This window comes from Topomyia yanbarensis, chromosome 3, assembly GCF_030247195.1.
Source record: "Topomyia yanbarensis strain Yona2022 chromosome 3, ASM3024719v1, whole genome shotgun sequence".
Taxonomy (NCBI): domain Eukaryota; kingdom Metazoa; phylum Arthropoda; class Insecta; order Diptera; family Culicidae; genus Topomyia; species Topomyia yanbarensis.
The window spans coordinates 152,026,221-152,054,185 of record NC_080672.1 but is presented as its reverse complement, the minus strand read 5'-3'; the positions used below and the strand labels follow the sequence as shown (position 1 = coordinate 152,054,185).

General features: G+C 37.4%; 1 protein-coding gene across 13 annotated transcripts in view; it reads right to left on the bottom strand.

The window, feature by feature from the left end:
* The window catches only part of LOC131688555 (fat-like cadherin-related tumor suppressor homolog), a 690,234-nt gene that overhangs the window by 65,198 nt on the left and 597,071 nt on the right, over positions 1-27,965 (bottom strand). For all 13 annotated transcript variants that reach the window (XM_058972873.1, XM_058972872.1, XM_058972882.1 and 10 more), the window contains 4 exons: positions 8,248-8,617; positions 6,537-7,936; positions 4,388-5,371; positions 3,082-3,265 (listed from right to left, as the gene is read on the bottom strand). In XM_058972873.1, the coding sequence (XP_058828856.1) occupies positions 3,082-3,265; positions 4,388-5,371; positions 6,537-7,936; positions 8,248-8,617 (2,938 nt within the window). The remainder of the gene's footprint in view (positions 1-3,081; positions 3,266-4,387; positions 5,372-6,536; positions 7,937-8,247; positions 8,618-27,965) is intronic.

Below are 27,965 nucleotides of genomic sequence, written 5' to 3'. Positions count from 1 at the left end.
CGCAAGCCACTGAACGGTGGTTGATGGAATAGGGGGTCCAAATAGCCCCGTACTCTCATTTCGCACAGAAGGGGTGAGCGTCTTGAAAATATCTGTCTTCGCCCAAACAAAAATCATTCCATAAAATAGGAGCCTACTGCTTTCCAAAACACTTACCTGTTGTTTTTTCACTTTTATTTGTTAATTCAATCACAGTTTCACCATTATAATGATTTTAAAATATGTCAAAAGTTATTGTTAGAAAAACTTTTTTATTTTAAGTTTCTCCATGATCCATATACACTGAAAAAGTTTCTTTTACGTTCTTAAAATGAAGAAGAAACGCCAATAACTTTTTAAAAAGGGCATAATTACACGAATTAATTGTTTTTGTTGGAGCAAAATTCCAAATAACTCGACAACTATCGCATTTAGGAAGATTTTTCGATCATATTCTGTAAGAAAATTACAGTTTTGTGCGGCAGTTAACGTGAAATTTAAAAAAAATGTATGTATAAAGTTATCGTTAGAAAAACATTTTTACAGGGGAACGCGGGGCAAGTCCGACACCTTAAGCGCAATAATGTTTCTAAAATTCCACGAAGCTCCTAAAATTGTATATTCTGTGCATAATACTTGTTTAGGTGGTTCTTAACAAAATATAATTTTTCCAGTGTTTCAAAAAATTGAATTCATTAAAAATTATTGGTTGCCAAAAAATGGAGAAAATTGATATTTTAAAAACGCTGCGGGTAAGACCGACACCCCAAAGGAGCAAGAGCGACCCCCTTTCTAACTTTCTTTTTGTCCAATTTTTTCCATTAAAAATATATTGTGTATGTGTGATAAAGTGCAATTATGGGTATATGAGTATGTGTGTTGCAAACGCATGCTTTCTGTAGTTTCATCGCGTAGCAAGAGTAAGAGCATTCGAATGGCTGGTGTTATGAATAAATAATGTTTAACGCATGGTTTATATTATGGTTTTCTCAAGTAATTCTTCCGAACTTTATTACCACTTGTATATCCATTCTAACGAGGAAGAGCTGTTCTGTAAGCAGATTATATACGCTGTTACTAGGACTCATTCACTTAGAAGTGACGCACGCTTCGTAGTAAGCTATCCGGTTCGTGTTGTGATTATTCGGAACACTGTTGATCAACAATTCGACGGTCAATGAAATTTTTTCATGAATATCATTTCAAAATCTCATATTAGATTATACTTTTCGTTTCGTTTTGTAATATAACTATGAATCGCGTTCAATTTAATTCTTAATGTTTTGGTCGGCTTGAGACAACACTGATAAATAAATGCAAAAACCTGTTTTAATCCACCTAGTGGTGCAATTGTGCCTTTCTCATTTGTCCAAACTACGATTCCATGGCTGGTTATGTTTAATACAACGGCGGAAATGAATACTACATATTTAGTACAATTTGTACATACATACAATGGATCGACAGCCACGATCTTGAGATGCTATGTGTCGACACTGAAATATCGCTTGGAACCAGCGGCGGATCAAGGAAGAGGTTCCGCGGGGTCCGGACCCTGCCGAAAATTTTCCACTTGTTAAGAAATTTTAAATTAGCTTCAATTTTAAAGTAGCTGCCTCTCATTGCATACACCTACCTATGCCTAAATAAGTAAAAAAATCGCCGGGATTAGGTTGACGATTTTTAGAATGATTGCATAACCTTTCTATATGAGGAAGGCAAAAACACAGTTTCCGTGTATTTCAATTATTAGCATGACGTAATTATAGTATAATTGAGCACAACAAATATACCCAGTCGTTTGTATCGCATCAAAAACGAACCCAATCATCTAATCACCGGGTCGGTCTTACCCCACCCAAAAACTGTCGGTCTTACCTCAATAGCGCACATTTTTGTTAAATGCTCAATTTACAGTATTGAAATACTCAAACTTATCTTCAATACACACAAATAACGATATCGAGAGTAGAATAGAATGTGTGACACAAAAACTGGTCATTTTCAAAGCTTTTGTATTATTAAAACCTTAAAATGTATCAACTAAAAATAACATCCAAAAGCGCATCAACTTTGCTTTCGCTTGTATTGTTTATTTTGTTGACGTTTAATGAACCCATATGGCATCGATGTGTATCGAAATGCCTAAAATAATCGTACTAATAATATCCTGTCATTATTGTATATTTGTAAAATTTGATATCTGGGAAAAGTCGTAGGGTGTCGGGCCTACCCAGGGTGTCGGACTTGCCCCGCGATCCCCTAAGATCTCCATAATGCAATCCCATTCCAAATTTGCTTTTTGTGGTTTTTATTGGCAAAATATAAAAAATTATAAAAAATGGACTTTTTTGCAATTTTTTTTATTTTTGTGGTAAATGACAACATTTTCTTTAGCGTATTCGTGTATTCATTATCTTTAATTCGTTCTCAGCTAGTTTTGTTGCATATAAAATACCATAATCGAACATTTTGATTACAAAAATGCTACATGTAGAAAGTATCACGCCCTTTAAAAATTCGATCTCGAATCAAAATAATCTTATTGACTGTGGAGAATGTTTAGACTTCCAGGCCGGTGAAATGTGTCAAGTTCAATCGGAATCTAAGTAGTCGTTCATGATTTTAAAGATTTTCGAACGCATTTGCGTGGAATTCCTCAAAAGTGTCATTACTATGTAATTCCATGACTGAAATTATATGAGAATCCCATCATTACTCACCTTACACTCTCATTAAAAGTGACATTACAGCTCAGTAATGGCATTACTAACGTCTCATGTAAGAGCCCCTTATTGGTAAAGTTGTTTCCATTCAATAAACTAAAAATGCAATTCCAGCAAACCAATTAACTAATCTCTAGTAAAACATTGCCATTTTAATCCCACCTGCCATTAGGTTAGAAAAAACTCGCTGCAAGGAAAATGAAATCTAACGATCTGCAAAATTAAAATAAAAAGGCTGCTGAATTACGCAACCGGAAGCCGAGCAGAAAAAATTGTTCCGCAGTTCGAATGCCTTCCCTCGGTTGGGCAGTGTTTCTATCTGGGCTAGTGAACCGCACCTATAGTACCCATTCCTATCAGTTATTAGTACACGTACCTGTGTTGAAATCGACAGCAAACTCCTCCATATCGTTTCCCTTTACGATGCTATAGATCAGTTTCCGGCCCAGTGGGCTTTCCGCCTGAATCGCAACCGACAGCGGCGAGTGTAGTTCGATGTTTTCCGCCACCGTGTCCGAGTAGAACTGTTTGCTGAACACTGGCATCGATTTGTCAATCACCTTTGGGGATGTTTGTGTGTGAATGAAGGAAAGAGAGAAAAATGAATTGCACAAGAGATTGTAGATCTAATTTCGGGATAGTATGGCAGGCCGGATGTGGTTTAGAGGAACTGGATGGTTTAGAAAATAGCTTTGAATATTTCGTTTGAGGGTACGACATCTGATAGCACCGCTGAAGCGGTATGCAGAGTATCATTGCATAAAACCTATAGGTTTGCTAGTTAGTCAAACCAGATCGCGCGTGGTGGGAAATCATTGAGCTAGACGCAGCGAACGATTACAAAGGACTGTAAAAACAAGACCGTCCAATGGAAGAAAAATAATCCTGTACAGGCATGGGTTTATTATGCTCTCATTCATTTCCCAACAATTCTTTCGGATTCCTGTAAATCTAAATGGAATTTTAAAAAATTGATCAGTGAGTGAGTAGTTGAATATATGTATGTTTAAATGAATACAAAAAACGCGTGTTTAGAATGAAAATTCAATACAATAAAGAATTTTTTCTGACCGAATTATTAGATATATTCTCCTATAGTACCAATGGCATCGTAATCGAACCCAATTGGTCACACTAGCTGACTAAATGCGGATGTCGAAAAAGCTGTTATGGTTTTCCAACAATGATTATACGTTTGGTAATACATAGTGCCCTGCATACGTATCATTCTTTTATGTAAATTCATTTGGACCTTCGACCAGCATCACAGGTTAGTATGGTATGCCGTTCTTTAGCTCCCTAACCAGGAAAAAGGCGCTTTACATCTGATCCTATTCAAATTTAAATTATATCGGCTCAGTTCCGATTGGATTTGTTGTTCACTCTTCGGGAGGTGGGAAACCATGCGATAGAAAAAAAATCGATTAATCGTAACTTGGCTGGTTCCCGGTGAATCCACTCGTTCAACAATTGAGAAATATAACGACATTATTTTGCGATTTTGCCGGACTTAGCTTCCAGCGGCAAACCCCTTGGGGCGGCATCCTTTATAATTACAACGCCTGCGTTGCAGCATTTGTCAGAGATAATGTGATAGTAGTCCTACCCTCAGTCAAAACAGTTTCAGTGGGGAAAGATAGAGAATGGGGGATATCAACAAATTAGGTCAGTACTGGGCTTACCTTCACGTGTACAGTCACATCAGTCGAACATGGTGTAATTCCTCCATCGTAAGCGGAAATCAGTAATTCATAATCCCGGTTGTGACCCTCGAGAGTTTGTTTTAATGTTACTTCTCCTGTCTTACGATCCACTTTAAAAAGTTCACCATGTCCACGTTTCATTTCATATCGCACTTCCCCATTCTCGTAACTGTCCAGATCAAGCGCGTGCACTTTTGTAATCACTGAGCCACGGGGGTCATCCACCGAAACTACTGCGTAGTACGGCAAATTTACAAACATCGGACAGTTATCGTTGATATCTAGAATCGTTACATTAACAATCACATGTGCTATTCGTGGTTTCTCCCTATCTGGTAGCTGTGAGCGTGCCTCGACAATCAGTTCATAATTATCGCGCACCTCTCGATCAAACTTTTTCCCTGTTGTCTGAATCGCCCCAGATGTCAATCCAATTTTGAACATGTCTGTCGGATTTAGTATACTAAACTCGATATGTTCATTTAGATTGGATCCCAGCACATTGACAACCGTAACCGTGGAAATTTTCGTACTGTTCTCCAAGATGGATCCTTCATAAATCGACTTTTGGAATATCAACCCCGAGTTTTCCGACGTCTCCACGTTGATGATGACATAAGCGACCTTCGAGAACTTTCCGTCAGAAACTCGAACACCTAACTTATAGTATGAACCGATGCTTTCGACGTCGTGCGTGGTTATGATGCCATTACCGGCATCAATAATAAACACGCCATCCCGATTACCCTCGATTATGTCGTATCGAAGGGTAGAGTTCTCCGAACTGTCCTGATCCGTGGCATTTACCTGGATAACAGCAACGTTTTCGTACGTAGGAAGCAGTAGTGTTACGTTGTATTCCTTCTGGGAAAAGGCAGGAGCACAGTCGTTTACGTCGTTAATGAAGATTTGAACTTCAGCTGTAGTCTCCGAAGTTAGGCGGGGTTTGCCCAGATCAGTTACCTGCAAGGAAACACAAACATATTATTTACATTGAATGACCATATCCATTTTCTTAATTAAGGGTGGGTAAGGGTTTCAGCGTGAGTGTGCGATTTTTTTTAAACTTTGCGTGAAGCGATTTGTTTAAAACTTTGCGTGAAGCGAATTGATTGTACAATATAGTGTATCATTTCAATAACATGCTGTAATTTTTTATGCAAAAGTATCGACAAATGACTCGGTGACGAAACTTTTTGTAGAACGTCTCTGGAAAAAAACAAGATTTCCGGTGTTACCTGTTATTCAAAAACTACTTAACCGATTTCGTTCAAACTTTGCATACACATACTATGTTAAAAATACCTACCCCTACGTTGAGTTTTTGAGATAAATTTTCAATTAGTAGGGAGTTTTTTACTCATTTTAAATTTAAAAAAAAATGCACTGGAAATTCTGCCGTTTTATGAGTAGTTATCTCCAAAAATTAAATTAAATTAAAGTTTGAAAGTAATCGGTTATGTAGTTTTTGAATGGCCGGTTAAAGTTTAAGGCACAACTCTCCGATCAACATGGGGAACGTGCCATTTGAGCCAGACGGTACTGAATGGCAGGTAACACCGCAAATCATGTTTTTTCCAGAGACGTTCTAAGCTTCGTCACCGAGTCGTTTGTCGATATTTCTGCATAGAAAAATTACAGAATGTTATTGAAAAAATAAATTATAATATTCAAAGGTTTTGATAAATTTCTAATAAAAAATCGCAAAAAAAATGTTTTTTCACGCAGAGATTCTTACCCCACACCACCTAATTTATTTTTCCTTCATATTTTTCCATAGTACCAATATCATGAAATTTGAAGCCATGGTGGCCCTCTAGAATTTTCCAAATGATGTGAAATTTGGTATATGAGCTTACTTTGACATTTGTCACAATATGAGAGGGGCGGCCTTTGAGAATACAAAAACAATTTTTTTGCGATGCCCTAACCTACATAGTAGTTTTGGCAATTAAAAAATGAATATAATGATATATTATACATTTCTTTTGTTTGCAATTTTACCTGCGAAAATTGCGGGTACGTTTGTATCGTAGTGCTACGATTTAAAGTAAAACATAAGCGTAACATTCTATGGTTAAGTTATTTATCATTCCCCAGAAAAACCATTTTGTAAATGTAAACTCACCTTTACGTGAAAACTGAAGAACGGGATCTTCTCGTGGTCCAAATACATGATCGTCTTGATAGCACCGGTACTAGAGTCGATGTGGAAGTAACGCTTCGGTAACATCTCCAGAATATCGTAATGCAACAAAGCGTTCAGACCAGAATCCATATCCTTGGCTTTGATTACGAGTGGCAGAGACGCATTGACCAACAGTTGGCCGGTAGAAGACGAATTCTCGTTCAGTGTTAGCACCAGTGAACCCACCGGAGCTGCCTCGGATACTTCTCCTTTGTAAATCTGCTGTTCAAAGTACGGGACGTTATCGTTGCGATCCAAAACATTGATTATGACGGCGCACGTTGCATTGGCGGATGCCATGTTGGTAGCACAAATGGTTAGGTTGTAAAATTTGTTGTTTTCGTAGTCTAGGATGTCTTTCGTAGTGATCACTCCGGTTGATGGGTTGATAAAGAACATGTCGTTAACGTTACCATCTATGATTTCGAACTGCAAAGAGGAAGTGCTGCGAGCTTCAATATGGATTACAAACGTTCCGATAGGCAGGTTTTCATAAATTTCAGCGGCTGCATCCGTAGTGCTAAATCGCGGCGGAGCATTGTCGGCCATATTGATCATGACGTGCACTGGAATTTGCGATGATAACGAAGGTTTACCCCCATCGGTGGCTTTAACCTGAAGCATGTATTCGGAAAGAGAACTGATGTCCAGCTCTTTGGCTACGCTGATCAAACCCATGTTTGGGTCAATGTTGAAAACATTTCCAATGTTACCACTAACAATAGAGTAGGTAATTTTGGCGTTATCGCCAATATCCCTGTCAATGGAATACACCTGAACAACCTTTGTTCCGACTGCAGCCGTTTCATAAACTTTTCCTTGCACAATTTTGCTGGTAAATTCCGGCGCGTGATCGTTATGGTCGTGTACAGATATAATGACTTTAGCGTAATTCCTTTTTGCTGGTGTTCCCTGGTCTTTCACAATCACTATCAACACGTGTTCCGTTAGAGCTTCCCGGTCCAATTTATGAGCCATTATGATACTGCCAGTAACCGAGTCCACCCGGAACAGTTTCAATGAAACTGGATCACGTGCCGCGTGCAAGCTGTAAAACAACTTCTTATCCTCGTCCGCATCAGTCGCGTGCAACTGTAGCACCTCGGTCCCTTCCTCAATGTTCTCGGAGATATCGACGCGGTAGAGCGATTCCGTAAATTCCGGCCGGTGATCGTTTATATCAATTACCGAAACGTACAGTTGCGTGTAAACAACATGTACCCCGTCGGAGATGCTTATTGTCAGATTGTATTCTTTTTGGGTTTCCCAATCCAAATGTTTCGCCAACAGTACGTTCCCGTTGTCTCGACCAATGTAAAATTCATTGCGCTCGTCTCCGCCTGAACGTGCATTCGAGACCACCCATACACACAAGCGGCAAAGGAAGTAGTTCACATAAGAAAACCGCATTCGCAAGCAATTGGGGGGATTCGATTCGATTTCGTTCCAATTATTTGTTCCGAGGGAAAATTAAACGTCGTTCGGTGGGAAGTGGTGTTGATATATAGTAGAGTAACGAGGAAAGAAAAAGGAGAAATAAGAAATTGAATAAATATTGAATCATTGCTGTTTGATAAACTTAACAGCACCTTCCCTGGACTGCAACGGACGACGACGGTCCTATTTGCTTAGAATGAAAGGAAACACTTACCGACTATATCGAACCACAGTTGTTCACCATCGTAATCGATGGCCTGAATCAGTGCCACCAGGAAGCCAGGTGTGTCACTTTCCGTTAACTCAACGTGCTGGTCGATGGTTTTCAGCACCGGTGGATTGTCCGATTTATCTGGCACATCTACGACCGCTACGCTTACTCTGGCCTGTTGGGATTTTTTCGGCACCCCGTTGTCCTCGGCACGTACTAACAAGTCATACTCAGTGTCCACTTCGAACAATTTGGCCGCATAGATGATTCCGGTGTCTGGATCGATGCGGAATTTTTTCGCCTTCCCGCGGCCAGATTTGATGGAATAGGTGACGCGACCATTTTCGCCAATGTCCTGATCGGTGGCCAGTACCTGGGAATCAGAGATGTTGCGAGTAGGTTAGTTTTCGATAAAATCAACAGAAAGCCTTTTCTATAATGCTAATCTGTAAACCATTAATTCATTTTATACTAAACATATCATGCATATGTATATTAATATTTTGAATATATAGTAGTTTGAAAAGTTTATATCGTACCAACCCTTGTAAGCACTTGGAGCTTCAGTCTATTTATTTGAAAGGGCAAGGTACCATTACAGCTTGAAGGTGCTAAATTTGTATTTTACATTTTAAATTTCCTAAATTACAATATGAGACTCGTCGGACCCGTAGGGAATTCTCCAAGATGAGTCAGTCCTACAGGTAGTTTTCGGCTTCCGTTTTGGTTTATGCAAGCACAGTGGTGAAAAACGGGACGTTGAGTGATCTTCTTCGGACCTTCCATTTGCCGAAACCTAGCGGAACTATACTCGATGACCGCCCAGACAATGTTCGATATCGTGATAGCCATCGTCACAAACGAAGACACCACTAACCATACGCCGGAGGGGTGTTTGACATGATTCGAGACATCACATGAATAAAATCGCGATTCACATCCATATTGTTGAACCAAGGTTTCGTCTATACCTTCGGAACTATCGAGTTTTCCTTTGCCCCACGAAGTTTGCCAACTTTTGAGAGTTCTCTGATGAGTAATACTGAAAAGTTCGTCGATGTAAGTTGGTCTTTCATAAATCATACCTTCTAAAACAGCTTAGCTGAAGAGTCCGCTCTCTCGATCCCCGGAATAGAACAATGGGAAGGAACACAAATCAAGGTAATATGGAAATATTTGTCTGATAATGCACGTAGTTGTTCTCGTATTTTCCTTAAAAACTAGTAGTGGTCTGTAGGTAAATTGTCAATTACTTCAGTGGTATACTGAATAGTAGTTAGTTCTGCGGTGTAAACTGAAGCAGGGTTCTACGGTTAAGTTCAAATGTAATTTGTTTTCTAGACATTTTGTCAATTATTTCACAATTTTCATCATAATGACGCATCTTTCTATTGACAGAGCTATTTTTAGCATAGTTTGTCCTAAAATATTGTTCTTGGAATAAATAAGAAGTGTACACGTTGAGAAATAATGTCGTTGATAAAGTAAAGCATGGCAAATTCGCGGCGTTCTTTGAGTGTTTGTATATTAACCCTCTAGTGCCCAAATTTGTTTTTTGCTTGAAAAAACTTTTGTAGGTCGGATTCGTGATGAGAAAAACGAAACTAATATTGATAATTCTTGTAAGAAATGTATTTTTCATTAAAGCCTTTAAATAAGTAGGCCGCCTAGAGGCGGCGTTGGGCACCTGGGCGAATAAAAAACCTCCTCTAGGCGGGCAAAGTATTTTACCAAAAAACCTAAACATCCGAATTGTTCCATTAAACCAATTCACATCTACAGTGAAATGCTAGTATCAGGCTACTCAAAAATATTTTTTTAGTTATTGAAATTTCCAGAAATAGTTAAAATTTGTTTAATGAAGATAACCACTAAACACAAAATGGTTTTTTCCACGTTTTCCTCGACTTTTCAACTTTGAGCTTCAATGTCTTTGACAGAAAGCTACGAATATTCAAACAATGTGTGTGTATGAAAGGTGTGAGCGTTGGGACGAAATGCTAGCGCGGACAACATATAATCATGTTTTAGTAGTTTTATTTAGATTTTTATAGAGACCGCCTAGAGGCGGTTTTGGGAGCTAGAGGGTTAATGACCATACAACGTGCTGTATACGATGGAAGAGGAAATGTCATCCAGTTTAGGTTTACGAGGTGTGTACAAAACAAATTGTTTTTGGACTGATTCGATGCGTTCTTCATACAGTGTATGGGTTTCATACTACGCTGAAATATTCCAAACTTGATCTGACATATGTATTGTATAATGATTTTATTGTGTAAGGTTCCTCAAAATTATAGCAAAAGCGTTTTATAAAGCCCAGAATACTATTTGCTCTATTTATTATTGTATTGTAATGTTCCAAAAATGTGAGCTTGGAGTCTAAGATCTCGTACAATTTTGCTTTTTTTTGCAAGTTGGTTTCCTAAGTGTCTATGGGGATACTTGAAGTTTTTCTACTGAAGATTATTCCGTTATATTTATTTACGTTAAGTTAGAGTACACTTTTGCTACACCATGTGTGGAATAGATTGATTTCTTTTTGTGTCTTTTAATATTTCAAACACTCAACACCTAATAGGTTTACACTCCGTTGAATAACAAATGGTACCACTCAGCGTAACTGACAGAAACAAAACACTGAAGCGTTCATTAGTAGGGCTCCAGTGCCACAGTTTTCTTCGCGATTCCTAACAACCAAAAAAGCACTGATGCATCCCTCATTTGAAGCGAAAGGAGGCGACCGATATAACCGACATCAGCATAAAGATTTATAAGCTCTGATGTGAAAAGCTCATTTGCTGCCAACAAAACATTCACTCGCCTCATTCAATGTACCCCCGCTCCATTCGACTGACAGATTTTTTACCACATTTCTCCATAATGTCGGACTGTCCTTCCCTCGGTAGGAAATTGTTAATGCTATACGGAAAAGGGTCGGAATGTCAATTCCACAGAGAGAATGTGACAAGCAAGCAGAAAGCTCAGCTGCATAAAGTAGTGAGCGATGAATAATGATGATAATGAATTTTATGACGCTTCGACGACAGCCACGCAAAAAAAAACTCGCCGACGACACTAATGATGATGATGATGATGCCGATCATGACTATGAGAACGATGACGACGATGATGATGATACAAACGATAATGAAATCGTTTGAAAGCTCAGTGCAGCAGTTTTTCCTTTCCACACAGGGGAAAGTAGATTGACTTCTGCTGGTCTGGCTCGGTTAGTTTCTGGTAAAGTTTCGATGTCTGATAGGAACAAGGCTGTCATAAATTAAAAGTTATTTCACCAATGACTGGGGGAAAGATCATTCCTTTGGGGAGGTGAATCCAAATGAGTTCCGGTCTATCAGTATTGGTACAATCTAATCTCTCCTGGTAAGATTTGTGATCCGGAACAAAGATAAAGAGAAGGATTCTACAGTACAGTTAGCTACAGACTTGATTACAAATGGAGCTCTCATTGCAAGATTAGCATGTGCAAGAATAGAAATGGAAAAGCCTGAAATGCTGTTATTAAATATTCAAATTTTGTTCTAATAAATTCATGAAATTTGCATCCTGCTACGGTGACTGGGTTTTCCATTACGGTGAGTATTCATTACTGCTTGATAAGCGGTGTGAGTTTTGCTATGTGACGAATGGAGAAGAATGTAGCAATTTGAAGTAACTTACACACTATATTCCGTTTCATTAGTTTATAATGGACAGGAATGAAGATTTAGGATATGAGCAGATAAATAATCAGTAAAATCACATATATGATGAGAAATAGATAATAGAAATAGAAGGGGCGATTTCAGTTCTGCTAACTAAATTAAAAATAACGGCATTATTTCTTTTATACAGAAATAATCTTTGGTGAATTATTGGCTCCTAGGCGGTGCATCTGAAATCACGTACACGATCTGCAGCAAACGCAGTTAGATATCCTTTCGGAAAGGAGTTCGATAATAAATTCAAATTCCAAGAATGTTGCTACCCATATTGCCTGAGGTTTTTATTGTTTTGTTTTCAAGCAACTTCTCACGAGCATTCTAAGGGATGGATAGGATAGGATAGTTTTATTTGTGGGGACTTTAACTTTGTTGTCATTCGTCCCTGTAAGGGATGGAAATATAAATTCATTAGATACTAAGCTTGTAAAAATCGGTTCGGCACTGGTGTGAAACTAGTTCTGGACTTGAATTTGCATTTATGGTGGCCAACGTTACCAAAGAGTTTTGATTGGTCATATGTGACCTTAACCTCCAAAGCGAAGAAATTTGATACTGCGACTTTCCACATGACCGCACTTAACGACTATTGATTCTGAAAGAAATTCTAGGGTAATGTGCCTATTATGGAAGTAGAGCCTATTGTGACCCAATTTTACACCTCTTGGTATAGAACCACCATAATCTAGGTCACTGTCATTCAAAGTCTCTTTGGCCACATTGGCCACCATCACCGGATCTAGCGGTACAGGCGGAAGTATTCAATCTTAGAATAACAATTACATCGGATTCTCGGAGATGGCTGACCGTTTAAATCACTACTTTTACTACCCCGTAAACTGCTATTAAATTTTATTCTGATCCGACTTACGGTTCCGGTGTTACGGATTGTGCCATGCGGTCACATAGAAAATTCCGATTCAAACTGATACCGCAATGAATGCAAAAAGGTAAAAATTTCACTAAAATGTATATATGTGTCAAACAACCAAGCATAGGTCACTGACGGCCAACCGAAGTCTCGTCGACCACTTTGACCATCATAGACAGTGCCGGAAGTTCCCCGGAAAAGTCGCCACCTATCAAAATTAACAAACTTACATCAGTTTAACGGGGATGGTTGGGACGATTCAAATTTTTCCTTAGGGGGAACACATGAAATTTCAGAAATCAATTTTACATCTTTTCGCCATTCTCATATAGAAAGGTTATACAATCACTCTGAAAATCGTTAACCTGACCCCGGCCCGGAGGGCCGAGTGTCATATCCAATTCGACTAAAGGGTAAGTGCCTTATAGAATATAAATTATCCAACAATATTGATATATGTAATAGAGGCAACAAACAAACTCTTTAAAATGCGATACGCGAGAAAGTGGTGGATCTAACAATATCAAGTACAAAACTCTCTGAAAACATCATAAACTGGCATGTGTCTGATGAAATTTCTCTATCAGACCACAAGCACATACTCTTAGAATATAAAGCAGGAGAAACCCTAACAGAAGTTTACAGAAATCCCAAAAACACAAATTGAGATACATTCAGCTCTCAACTGCTGGGTGCAAAAGCATGTTTTGAAGCAGAAATACAAACCGAAGAAGAATTAGAGATCTCGTCAAATATTGTAACATCTAAACTTATGGATGCTTATAACAGAAGCTGTCCAGCTAAAACGCGTACATCCAATAAGGACGCATCATGGTAGAACAAAACCCTAGAAACGCTCAGGAAAGTTTCTATGAAACTGTTCAAACGGGCTAAACGGGTTGGACAGTGGGATGAGTATAAAAAGTCTCTTTCGACTTATAATGTTGAAATTGCAAAGAAAGAGTTGGAGCCTGATGTGCGAGCGAGTTGAACAAACTCCCGTGGTTGCAAGACTACAAAAAACTCTCCCAAAAGATCATACCAACGAGTTAGGTAGTGTGAAGAAGGGCGATGGGAATTTTATCATTGATTCCCAAGAAACACTTAGTATCATTATGGAGAAACATTTCCTGGTTCGTTTCCCATTAAACAAACACAGAATCAAATTGAAGCAGAGCTTATCTCGTATGACGCAGGTACTGAAGCTCACGAAATAGTGAGTGCTATATTTACAGACGCAAAGATAGAATGGGCCATCAACTCCTTTGAACCATTCAAATCGCCGGGAATAGATGGAATACTGCCAATAATGCTATAAAAAGCAAACAGTATACCATTCCATACCTGACAAGAACCTTTAGGATAAGTCCAATACTAAACTATATATCTACAAGCTGGAGACAAAAAAGGGTAATATTTATACCAAAATCAGGGAAGCGCGATACATCACTTCAAAAATCTTTTATGCCAATCAGCTTAACCTCTATATTTATGAAAATAATGGAGAAAATGATTGACTTACATATTAAAGCAGAGTACTTGAAAGACTCTTCACTGAGCAAATTTCATTTCGTATATCAAAGCAACAAATCAACAATAGATACATTACACATGTTGGTTGGAAAACTAGAGAATTCTATTGAAACAAAAGAAATCTCACTTGCGGCTTTTCTCGACATAGAAGGAGCTTTCGACAATGCATCTCATAGTTTAATGCGGAATGTTATGAGAAAACATGGGTTTGATATGTACACAATAAATTGGATCAACTCAATGCTTACAAACCGTGAAATAACTAGTGCGCTTGGAAACACGTCACTGAGTATAAGAGGAAAATGTGACTATGTTACCTCAAATAGAATGCAATCTGCACTGAATTTCACTTCGAAGTGGTGTAAAAAGGAGGGCCTGGACATAAATCCCTCCAAAACAATCATAATCCCATTTACTCGAAATTGGAAATATTCCATATCAACACTTTTGCTCAACGAAACAGTAATTGAAATGTCCTTGGAGGTAAAGCATCTGAGATTGATAGGGGGATTATGGGTAAAACCGACACTTTAAGTTCAACACTTTTTCTGGGTTGCCACAAAACCAATAAAATTATAATTTCTACGCAGAATTCTTCTTCAGCAAATTCTTAACAAGGCTCAATTTTGTCAGCGTTTCAAAAAATCAATTTCATTAAAAATTATTGGTTGAAAAACTTAGAAAACACCTTTTGTAGGCACTGCGGGTAAAACCGACATCCCATAGGGGGAAAATCGACACCCCCTTTAATTTATTTTCTCTCCTCTTTTTTATTAAACATGTGATATATGCGTGAGTAATAAAGTGTGAAAATGTGTTATGCAAACATGTGCTTTTTGTAGCTTCATCATTTAGGGAGGGGAAGAGAGTTCGAAAGCGTAGTGTTATAAACAAGAGTATTTTATGCTATAAAGTTATTTCTTGATATGGGTATTTCCAAATAATACTTACGCACATCATTGCAATCTTTAGTGTCATTTTATTTCGTAAGAGAAAATTTGCAAGGGTTCTTCATTCTGTTAATAGGATTCATTCACTTATAAGTGACCCACTTCGCAGCAAAACTGCCTGGCTCAGACTTTGATTTTTCGGGAAAATTTGGTTTTATGAGCTTTTTACAGAAATAGCAAAAGCTTCAATAGAATCTGATAAGCAAATATTCCAATTTTTGATTTTCAAAGAGACTTATAAGAAATAAACACAATAAAAGTATTTCTTTGTATTTCAGCTATTACTATAGTATGCTAATAGTGTAATTGAAGTGTCACAAAGATCTCCAGCCTTTTGTAATAAATCGCAAGTAAACACAACCATCTTAACAGTGTGTCGGTTTTACCCCAACAGCGCACATTTTTTTAAAAAGCGATTAAAAATATTGAATTTCTCAAACTCGTCTTCAATGCACCCATTTGATCATAGGAAAGGCCGATAATAAGAGGTACTGAAAAATTAGGTGATTTGAAAAGTTTTTGTTCGGTTAAAACCTTAAAATCTACCAACAAAATCTAACATCCAGCATGAAGGCTGTTGTCGTATGTTTTGTTTATTTTTATTACGTTCGGCGTCCTAACTCCAATTTGTCTTCAAATGCTGAAGCTGGGAAAGTTGTGGGGTGTCGGTTTTACCCACAGTGTCGGTTTTTCCCACAATTCCCCTATTAGATAAAAAAATAAACTGGAAAGCGCACATTGAGCAAACTATAAGCAAGGCAACTAGTGCTCTTTGGGTGTGCAGTATGGTAAAAATGGGGTCTCAGACCAAGTATGGTTCACTGGTTATACTCTACAATAGTTAAACCAATAATAACATATGCGTCGCTAGTTTGGTGGCCCAAAACAAAAGAAATATCAACTCAAAAAGCTAGGTAAACTTCAAAAGCTTGCTTGTGGAGCGATAACCGGTGCCATGCCAAGAACTCCATCTAAAGCATTAGATGCAATATTGTATCTCCTTCCGCTACATTAGGTGATACAACTTGTGGCGGAAAAAAGCGCATTAAAAATAAGTCGTCATAAACAATTATTATCTGGAAATTTATCAGGACATCTTGCGGTTTTGAAAGAATTTCCTATGAATAACCTCGTCATTGCAAACGAAGACTGTTTGCATACGATGTTGACCTTTGAAACTACTTACAAAATTATGGAGCCTAAACGGTCAACCTGGGAACAAAGTTGCCCTAGTCTCCGCCCAGGCTCAGTAATTTTATTCACAGATGGGTCAAAAATGAACCATTTGAAAGGATCTAGTATTACAGGACCAGCAATAAACGCTAGTATTTCCATGGGATACTGGCCGACAGTGTTTCAAGCAGAAATATATGCCATTCTAGAATGCACTTACGTATGTCTGAAGAGAAAATACCGGTATGCAAATATCTGTATTTCCTCAGAGAGTCAGGCTGCGCTCAACGCATTAAGGGCGCATTACACTCCGACAATTGGCGGAGAAAAATCATGTTAATTTATAGTGGGTTCCAGGACATTGTGCAGTTGCAGGGAATGAAAATGAATGAGTCTCATCAAGTGCCCTCAAAATCGAACTTAAAAAAAGGGAAATCACAGCTATAAAGAACAATTGGAGAACCACACCTGGATTACGAGAATCAAAGAAATTTATTTCCGATTAAATATCATCTTAAAAAATGGTAAGCTTGCAAAGGATGCATGCCGCGTCTGCGGATCTGAAAGTGAAACATCAGAGCATATGCTCTCCGAATGATACAACGCAGACTAAGAGTCCTCGATATAGGAACATTGGAGCCTTTTGATATTTGGACTGCAAATCCCAAGCAGGTAATAAACTTCATACGAAGTGGTGTGCCAAACTGGGAAGAGTGTGTATCTCAATAACGACAATCACTCATCAATACTGATATGTCATAGTAGTACACTTATGTGGTTTTTGTTTGAGGCGAAACTGAGTCAGTTCCTAACCCCAACTGCTGTCAAAATGTATGAACTGACAGCGGTTGGGGTTAGAATCTGACTCAGTTTTAGGTTCAAGCGAAATCGCCATTAGATTAAGGAAGGGGCCAGACTAGTTCTAAATACTGGTCGCAGTGGTTCGTCTCCAACAGAAAAAAAAACACCTTAAATAGAAAGCAACAAAGAGAGAGAAAGTTATTCATGATTGAGACAGGTTTTGATTTGCATTAAAGTAAATGGAAGGAAGTAGGAAGTGTTGGTGTCAGTCGATTACAATGAAGTCTCTTTCCAGGCATCATTATATCTTGCGGATTGCTTCGTTCGGAATTCTAGTTCCGAAAATATAGATTAATGAATCCTATACAAACCATGAACAAATGGCACAAACTATCAGAATATTTGTATCCTTGGAAAAGAAAAAAGGTCATTGAACGTGTTCCTGGACACTTGAAAACGGCTTTTGAAACATGACCATTCCTAAAATGAAAAGTCTTATTTTTTTGCAAATAATTATGTTTTTAGTCACATTGATCTTGAAAAAAGGTATGCAATTACCTTGGGACTGATTTTAATCCTCGCTAAATTTCTTGTGGAATACGGTGCACACAAAGGAAACGTGTACTGAATTATCCACCGCCTCTCTACTAATTGTGACTGCCGTTGAAACATCAATTGAAGCGTTATCAGCATAGAGTAAATAAGGACATCTGCAACCTTAGTTATAAGCTAGAGGAAACTTTATAGTAGCATAGAGAGTTCAGGAGTTCTATAGGAGACTTTTTTACCGGATCTAATTTGTACATATTTTCGAATGTCATTTTTCATAAAAGTTCATTCCAATACAATCAATATGCATTTCCACTAAAATCATCACAAAACAAGCATTCTTAGCCTTCAAATAGCATATTTGAACATATTTAATTAAAAATTCAAAAGAGATATAAAGAGTTTAAAAACACTTTAAAGGTCTCTTCTCAAAATTTTCATGTTCAAGTATCCACTTTATCAGTTAAGACAATTATTTTTTTCTGAGATATCCAAGGATTTAGTTAATTATAGTGTAGGCGAACTTGGGGAGACTTGACCAAACGCAGAATTCTATTATTGGCTGTGACGTAGTTTCTTAAAAAATAAGGTAATTTTAAAAGTTTGGAATGAAAAATCCTTTCCTTATAGAAACTATTTCGTAACTAATAAATATGCGTTAAATGATATATTTTTTTATCAAACTTTGTATGGATATATCTACTCGACTAATAATTTCTTTTAAAGTACTCATACATTTATTTCATTCTTTATAAACTAGTGAAATGATTTTATATAAATCGGAACATTGAAATAGTTATTACTAAAATTTGCACGATATTGAACGCAATAACTAATGTTGGGCAGACTTGACCAAGTGGCAATAAACTGAAGAAAGGTAAAAAATTTCTGATATTTACTATGCTATGGTACCTACCTACTGTTATTGTTACAAAAAAAATCCCACATCAAACATCAGTCAGTAATATGGCTGATTTCGTGTGCATTAAAATCAGTCAAAATTTATGAAACGCGACACTTTTATATTTTTTACTGTTACCTAAGGATCTTGACAATATTAAAAAAAAAAAGGATAACAGTATTTTTATGTCATTATTTTTTTATCTTATTTTTCGAAATTCACTTGGTCAAGTCTTCCCAGGCCTTGGTAAATTCTTCCCACTGCAACGTTCACAAAAAAACTATTATAATTTTTGAAAACGTAAATTAAAAACTCTGCAAAAAATGACAAAACGTTTGCACAGCATATCTCAATGACATTAAAAATATTGAAAACTTTTTTAGAGATTTATGTAGGTTTAGCTGAAAACCTGGTCCAATCTCCCCTTGTTCCCCTATATAATCGCTCTGTATATATTTGCATAAAATTGGAGTTGATGTAGTTTTCGATTTATTATCACATGCCTTCCCATAGTGCAACGTTTCGACGAGATATCGTCAGGGGAATACAGAGTTTAAACACAAATTAGTTGTAGTTTTCTCATTACGCAAATTTTCTCACCACTACAAATATTTTCTTTGCCAGGAAGGATGCAATATTAATTTTTATACGGCTGTGCTCTGCACTAACACTCAAAAACTATTTTTAGGTAAATAGCAGTAAGAATTTGTTTTGTCTCCCTGAACCTACACAATTTCACCGCGTACATCAAATTAGATTGGGCGTTAACAAATATTTCAGGTTAGTCGAACGTCTCATGACACAGCATAGAAAAGGATAGAGAAACAGCAGGTGCCACGAACACGAGGATAGAAAGGGGAGGGGGACGACGTATGAGTTTTCTATACTATTAACTATGTTTTGTTTGGTAAATATGTGCTTAAACGTGTCGTGTTTTGACTAAAGCACCCATATCTCAGAAAGTAAACAGCGTTAAATTACCACGATAGGCTTTTGCTTGGAAGCTAGCTTCCTTAGAATCGGTTTAGCCATTGCTGAAATAATTACTTGACATTAGTGCACATACAAGAAGACATCGTCCCGATCTGCCGTGTGAATTATTTTTAATATTTGGAGCTATAGTGCTCAAGGATGAGCAAGAATGTGAAGGAAGAAAGTTTAGAAAAAACGTGGAATTGGGTAATATGAGCAACAGTTGTTTCGGCATTTAATTAGCAAGGGACTGGAAGGGGAAGTATATTTTTCAATATTTAGAGCCATAGTACTCAAGGGAGAGCAAGGAGTTGAAGGGAGAAAGTTTAGAAAAGCGTGGAAGGATCATATATGCAAGCTTAGAGCTCACCGGCGGCTTAACTTTTTGTCTGCTACCGTAGGAGTCAGGGTCTTTTGGCATTAGAAATGCGAATCACCTGAGTCTACGGCATGTGCGGACAAGCGAAGTAACAAGTTACTTTACGCTTGTCCGGACATGCCGTAGACTCAGGTGATTCGCATTTCTAATGCCAAAAGACCCTGACTCCTACGGTAGCAGACAAAAAGTTAAGTCGCCGGTGAGCTCTAAGCTTGCATATATGATCCTTCCACGCTTTTCTAAACTTTCTCCCTTCAACTCCTTGCTCTCCCTTGAGTACTATGGCTCTAAATATTGAAAAATATACTTCACCTTCCAGTCCCTTGCTAATTAAATGCCGAAACAACTGTTGACAAATTGACTCAATAGGTCGTTAACAAAAATGGTTAACAAAAAATGGTAAAAATAATATGAGCAAGCTTAGAGTTTACCGACGACAATCCTTTATCTTCTATAGCAGGAGTCATGATGTTTTGGCATGTTAATCGAATGCGAATAACCTGAGTCTGCGGCATACCCGGACAAGCGTAAAATGACTTATGAAATGTAAAACTGCCTGGTGAAATACTTTCGTTTGAGCGCTACGAAAACTCAAATCGAATGTCACAATTATCGGACTACCATTTGAGCCAATGCATTGAACAAAGATGACAGACATTGCTCTAACCAATCGCTTCAAGTCAGTAGGGTCTTGATAGAAATATGGTGAAAAATAGAAACATTAGTTTAGGTAAGATTATGTGTGTTCATTTGAGATTTCTCGCACTCACTTCATTCGGTTCTGATTTTTTGTTCCGGAGTTACAGGTTGGTTAGCAAGTCGCACTGGAATATTCCATATGAACCTTTACAATGGTAATACCTCAGAGGTTAAAAATCTATCGAAATGGTCACCAAAGTACTTCGAATCGCAGGTCTAGATCACTGATTGCCAAACAAATATTTTTTTAATATATTGTCCACTATCGACGATTCCGGAATTCCTGGTTTCCACAATTAAAGTCACATCAATTCTTCGGTGATGACTGAACAGAATTTTCTCAAACCGAGTCTCAAATGGAAGGTACACGGAAACAAATCCTTTATCGTTTTCATGAATGAAAAATCATGAAACCAAAAATTTTGTCATCCTTAGAAGTCATGATTATGGTTCATCATATCATAATGAAAAAGACGAAGATCATGAACTATAACAAGCACTCCCATGATTACTGATCATGGCCGCTACTTGTGTAACACATGCCGGCAATGTTTGACATGTGAGAGCCTGGTTGCCGCTATTTAGGGGTATTCATTCAACTGCTTTTCTTCAGGACATCATATTGAATGAGTCAAATTGAACAAATGCAGTCCGAATCTTTGCGCGACTTTGACCCTCCCCTTCCAAACCCATTCCCTCAGTATTTCAAATTATGATCGTATGAAGATAACATTTACTCACACTTATTAAGATAATTGAATATTATCCTTTTTTGTTTAAAGTGTTCTGTGTCGACTTTTGTGGTAGTCGTGGAATACGTGCTAAGTATAATAAGAATGTAATAGACATTACCACAATTATATTGAACATACCCAGCTAATGAATCATAGTTTGGATAAATGAGAAAGACACAAATATGTTTTGCACTTTGTGACCAGTGCTAGCACGCGAATCGGTGTTACATATTAGGTGATGTTAAAACGAAACGGAACGAAACTCTTTGAAAATTTACATTTACGGTAAACTTTTAGTGGAATTCGATCACCAAACACATCAACTGCCCCGTTGCTGTTGAATCTTATTACTCAGAAAGAAAAGCGATACCTAACTTGGTTCCAGTTTACAAAAATTTGCATCTCACTGTTGTGGGTCTCTTCGAGCAAAAGTGAAACAGTCAAGAATCCCGCATCTGCTTGGAATAGAAATTTTATGCAAAGTGCATTTGTATCCTTATAGTTTGAACAGAGAGTGAGAGCACACGTCTTCATATGAATTTGCTTTCAAATAGACAAACCCACCAACGCAAATACATACCCAGTGCTGACGCCGAACCCGCCCACTCGAAGACAGTGCAGTCTCTTGGTGTCACATGTTTTGAACAAATAGAGCCAACATTGATTTCAAAGGATGCTAGCTTCGCAAAGTCGCCAGTTTTGAACGGCGGCAGACACAATACGATGCTCAAACAGAATCATAAATTTTATGATGTCGAGATATTTATTGTTTTGGAGTTTATTTGTTTCGACTCCAGGGCGTTTGGTATCCTGACTATATGAACGAGTTCAGCTTGGCTTGACAATATTCGTCTTATTCCGAATCATCGCGCACCAGCGCGACGGTGAAACTTTCGGTGGGCCTGTAATATCGCAAATATTCAACTCCTTTTGCAAGATATTTCATTTATATCGTGAGCATTCGAATATGTTGATTGTTTGTCTCATTCTTTGGTATTGATGGGCAATATATCCTTGTAGCAAGATCAGGGAAATTTGGTGGAGTCGGCTATGAATGGCTTCGCATGACTAATGTGGATTGAGCATTCATTATTAAATATTGTGGTTTTATAGTTTCAAAATGTACAATAAAAATCTGCTTTAATCCGACTGCAGGGCACGTTGGACACGCAGGTGTAACCTAGCGAAACATCATGTGCTTATTTAGTTCTCTATTTTGTTAATAAAAAATCAATAAAAATAATCAAAAGGTTTTAAAAAATAAACGTCAAGCGTAACTCTAGATTCAGTGTCATGCAATTCTTTTTTTTAAAATGAGTGAATTAATGTTAATGTCTAGTTCCCAACACCGCCTATAGGCGGTCTCTTTAAAAATCCAAATAAAACTACTAAAACTAGCATTTCTTCCCAACGCTCACACCTTTCATACACACACATTGTTTGAATATTCGTAGCTTTCTGTCAAAGGCAATTGAAGTTCAAAGTTGAAAAGTCGAGGAAAACGTGGAAAAAACCATTTTGTGTTTAGTCGTTATCTTCATCAAACAAATTGTAACTATTTTTTGGAAATTTCAATAACTAAAAAAAATATTTTTGACTAGCCTGTTACTAACATTTCACTGTAGATGTGAATTGGTTTAGTGGAACAATTCGGATGTTTAGGTTTTTTGGTAAAATACTTTGCCCGCCTAGAGGCGGTGTTGGGCACCTGAGCGAAAAAAAATTCGTACCGAAACTAGCATAATGTGGAATTTTAGCTGAAAAGTAGTATGTTTTTAAAACTTTGGGTGAATTCTGCTGTTAGAATATGCATATCCTCATCATTTAATTATATTTAGGGGAGTCTAGGGCTAATTGGCGGAATCCTGTTTTCTCCTTTTGTATTAGACATATGGCGTTATCTCCAGTTTTGCACTTCAAGTACTGTGAAATACATTCTCCAATGTGTTTATGTTGCATTACATTCTGTTTCGTACACTTTGTAAGTGATATTGAGTTTTTGGGCGTATTAGAGTGAAGAGCCTATTTTAGTCGTATTAGGCAGGGTGCCTCACCATTTCATTAATTACTCGGAATATAGTTGATGCAATGCGTATGAATTGGCGCCAATATCTTTGCTTTCTTCTTATGAAACATTATGATAACAAAAATCGCCTTGTCATTTGAAACAATGCGTTGAACAAAGATGGCTAACGCCGCTCTAACCACCGGCTTCTTACGGTTAAGACGAAAATAGGTTCATAACCCTATGTGAAGTTTTTAAATGTCAGCATTTTTGTTATTTAGAGCGAGTTCAAAGCTATTCCACGAATGACTAGATTTTTCGATAGCGTGCGAAAAGAACTTTCCATCGCCGTATATGCAATATATGTAACAACAAAAAAAAATTTTAGTTTGTTTATATCGAAATTTCACCTGAAGGATTTCGAAAATTCGCTTTTGAATACGAAGAGTGCGCCTAATTTAAAATGCCGGAACATAAAAAATAATAAGTATCGATTGATTTGCAGTTTTATTGAAAAGACATCTACGCGACCCATACTTTATCATCAACAGTGACCAGGTGGCATCATTGCGCGTATATTCGTAAGTTGGTGAGATTTACGCGTCACATATTTAAAATTCTGTAATGCAACCAACAGTCTGCTCTTTTATGCAACGCATTCTCTTTTACACGATCTTCTTTAATTAAAATGATAAAATATGATAAGTGAAACCATCGCCAGCAGACCCTGGACTCCCCTACTATAAATTAGAAGTCAATAGTTAAACAACCGAAGCACTAGAGAAATACTCCTTACAGTTTAGGTTATTTGCGTGCTGATGGAGTCCAAAATATAAGCAACCATCTGTATTCGCTTAAGTTAAAGTAACTAGAAGAAAAAAAGTTTTTGTTTTTTATTCGCCCAGGTGCCCAACGCCGCCTCTAGTCGGCCTACTTATTTAAAGGCTTTAATGAAAAATCCATTACTTACAAGAATTATCAATATTATTTTCGTTTCTCTCATCACGAATCCGACCTAGAAAAGTTTTTTCAAGCCAAACAAAATTGGACACTAGAGGGTTAACCCATTCATGCCCATGTTGTTTGTGGACAACAACGTTTTTAAACAACTATAACTTTTGATTGAGGCAAGATTTTCTCACAAAAATAAGTAAGGCTAATAAATGTGACTATTGGCTTTCATTTGAGTATGAACAGTTACAAGAATCAGCTCTAGAACTGAAGTTATTGCAATAAGTCTGATTGAACTCCGTTGGAGCAGTGCTGCCAGGGACCGTTTACGTTGACGACGGAAAATGAATTTTTCATATAACTTCGTTATGTTGTAATATTAGTGAAAACTGATAAAACTTATCAATTTAGACTATTTTTGGCTACGTTTTCCACGCAGTTGGACTATTGTAAATATTCTAGGAGAATTGTAGTGAGCATTGGAAGGTATAAATTGAGCTGCTTCTAGCACTACCAGGAAAGCACCTACCTTTATGAAAAAAGGTTTTTCGAGTTTCTCGAACTCGCCGTTTTAAAGGAAAAATAGTTTTAAAACCCTATATGCACTAGAAAAAAGTTGGGCATGAAAGGGTTAATGTTGTTTTTATTCAGAAAATAAACTCTCGACAAACATATGATTACAGCTTAAAAGCCAACTGCAAAAATTCTCTTTGATAGGAAATTTCGGACAAACCGTTACTCATCAATCACAGATGTTTGTAGTAAACAAAAGAGAAAAAGTTTCTCTTTCATTAACTGCTGTATACTGTGTTTAGCCATTAACGGTTTGTCCGGAATTTCCTTTCAAAGAGAATTTTGACAGTTGGCTTTTAAGCCGTAATCATATGTTTGTCGAGAACTTATCCACGGCAGCAGCACATAAATGATTGGGAAATGTTCCCTAAACGTCCGAGTGAGTTAAAAATGGCAAGAAGTCTTATTGAACAACGGGAACAATTTTAGGTACTAAAGTTTAAAGTGGTAATGTTTTCCAGTCAATAAAGCCATATATAAAAATAAATAAATTCATTTCTGTACAACCTGATACTTTACCAAAGTTGTTCAATAAGTGATAAGGTAATAAATCTTTAGACTTGTATTAAAGCCTAACTTAGTATAAAATCATGAACTTAAATATACAACTATAAACAAGTTAGCAGCACTGCCGCCAAGAAATAATATTCTAGACCCTTTGATAATTTTCTTCAAAAACCATCTAGCGGTTTGATTCTAGAGTCAATAGAACCGGAGATATGATCAAAAGATATTCAAGGGTTTTGGCAATTTGTCAAAACGGGGGGTGTTCCCATGACCCGAGGGGTGGTTCAATTGACACAAAAATTTGGATTTTTATATATTGGCCCTAGATGAATAATTCCACCAAATTTGGTTCAAAACCGTGAAGGTCGATTTCAAGTTTGTATCTTTTTTGATTACTTCGCGTGGAATGACCCTTATACATTCATCATGAAGGAAAAACAATTTCCAGTGAACCAGAGCCGCACATATGAGCGTTCGAAAAGTAAACGTCCAACCATTTCCACATCGGGGATCGCCACGGCGGACATGATAACTCTTGATAAAATTGTCTGAAACAGGAAATTCAACAACATTTTTAAAACTTAGACTTGAAGCTACTCGATAAACCAACAAAAAGGACTTACACCTTTTGAATTTCGGATAATGGCATAATAAAAACCGAAAAATCTCATATTTTTAACGATAATTCGCTCACTTTCCTTCAAAACAATGGGAAGAAATTACACATATTTTGCATTTTCATAAAAAATCAAGTTAATTCATTGAAAAGTTTTTGAGTTATCGTGTCCGCCAATTTAAAGAATGCAGTTTCGAGAAAAATACTATTAAAGTTGCCAATAGATTGAAACGAGTAGTTGTTTCAGACTCACGAAGGCCAGTGTGGCCACCGAGATTGCGCGAGACTTTACAAGAGATTCCATACTAACAATTAATTGAATAAAACATCGATTTTTACCTAGTGTACCAGACGCCCCTTTAAAGGCATTGAAGCCGTGTTTACAGGGAGATATTTGTGTCGATGTATCAGTCTAGTCCGTCAGCAGTTGTGTGCGAATGAATCTCTCTGGAATTAGCCACCAGTTATACAAATAACCGGTTGGTTGTTTTAGTATGTTAGCTAAAATGAGAGGGTGCAACCTATGTGTATGAGAATATTCAATACGAATACGGAAAAACAACCCATCGACCGATAATTTTAACGAAAAAATCGTTTTAAGTTGAATATTGAATGGAATTTGGGAATTACAATGAAAGCAAAATATGGCAGTACGTGTTTTCGTATTTCGCCAAATAAGTACGTTGTGTGTGCTATATCGCATCAAACGCTATTTTTGTGCCATTTTATTTTTTCGTTTATAACCTGATTTGAAATTCAAGGAAATAAATCTGTTTGAGGATAATATTTCTAAGCGATTTATACACAAACAACATGAGCAAGGCGTGCAGCTATGAGCAAGATAAAACTCACAGCGCTATTTTCTATATGCTGAGGAATGAGTTTTTCCCGAATAAAATTTTCCCAGCCATCCGTGAAATAGAATTGTACTCATATTTAGCAACGTGTTAGCACAACAGTGCTCTCCAGTGAAAGGACAAATAATCGTCGTCGTCCTACACATCTACCTTCATTCAAAGTTAGAATGCTCCAATTAGGCTACTTCGAGGGACCTGTCATTTCCAGGGTTAGTTTCCCTCTACACGTGTTGATCTAACACAGTGCGATATTTCAAAACCATGCGCCCTGCATCTCAAACGAACCGGACGTATATTCTAATACAAAATTCAGGTAAATACATTAAATGTGGGCCATGTTGACACCGACCGGGTTCATCGCCAGGGGAGTTGGACGTGTTCACTCTATATGAGGGGTAAATCGGAACGGCGGATATACTCGCGCTTTTGATAAGCATATGAGTTATAAATCTATGTTACTTTATGGAAAAGTTAATTCTAGGTTAAATTAAAACCTAGAAAAAGAGATGCTTTTGTGCTATAGCCCCTCCCGGAACTTGCGCTGTATATAACAATTTCTAGATGATTTAATACAACCAGACTGAAACTGCGTACATCAATCCCGAACAAGTTTCAAAACTACTATTGGAGGTATAATATGTGAAATATCTTCAGAAGTTTTATGTATGAAAACTTGTAATTTTGCCCATGGTGTCCGCTTTTCACTCATTTCCCTAAAGGCTGACCGAGAATCCGGATTTGTTGATGAATAGTGCACTCCATCATTATCATCATCACCATCATCAGCATCGTTGTCGTCGTCACTCAGAATGTATTACACATGAGGGCATGAGCTTACTTTCCTCGGAGATGCTTGCTTATAGCGCTACATTCATTAGATTTACTGCACTGTTTTCCGGAATGGTTTTGCTTACCAGTAAACAGT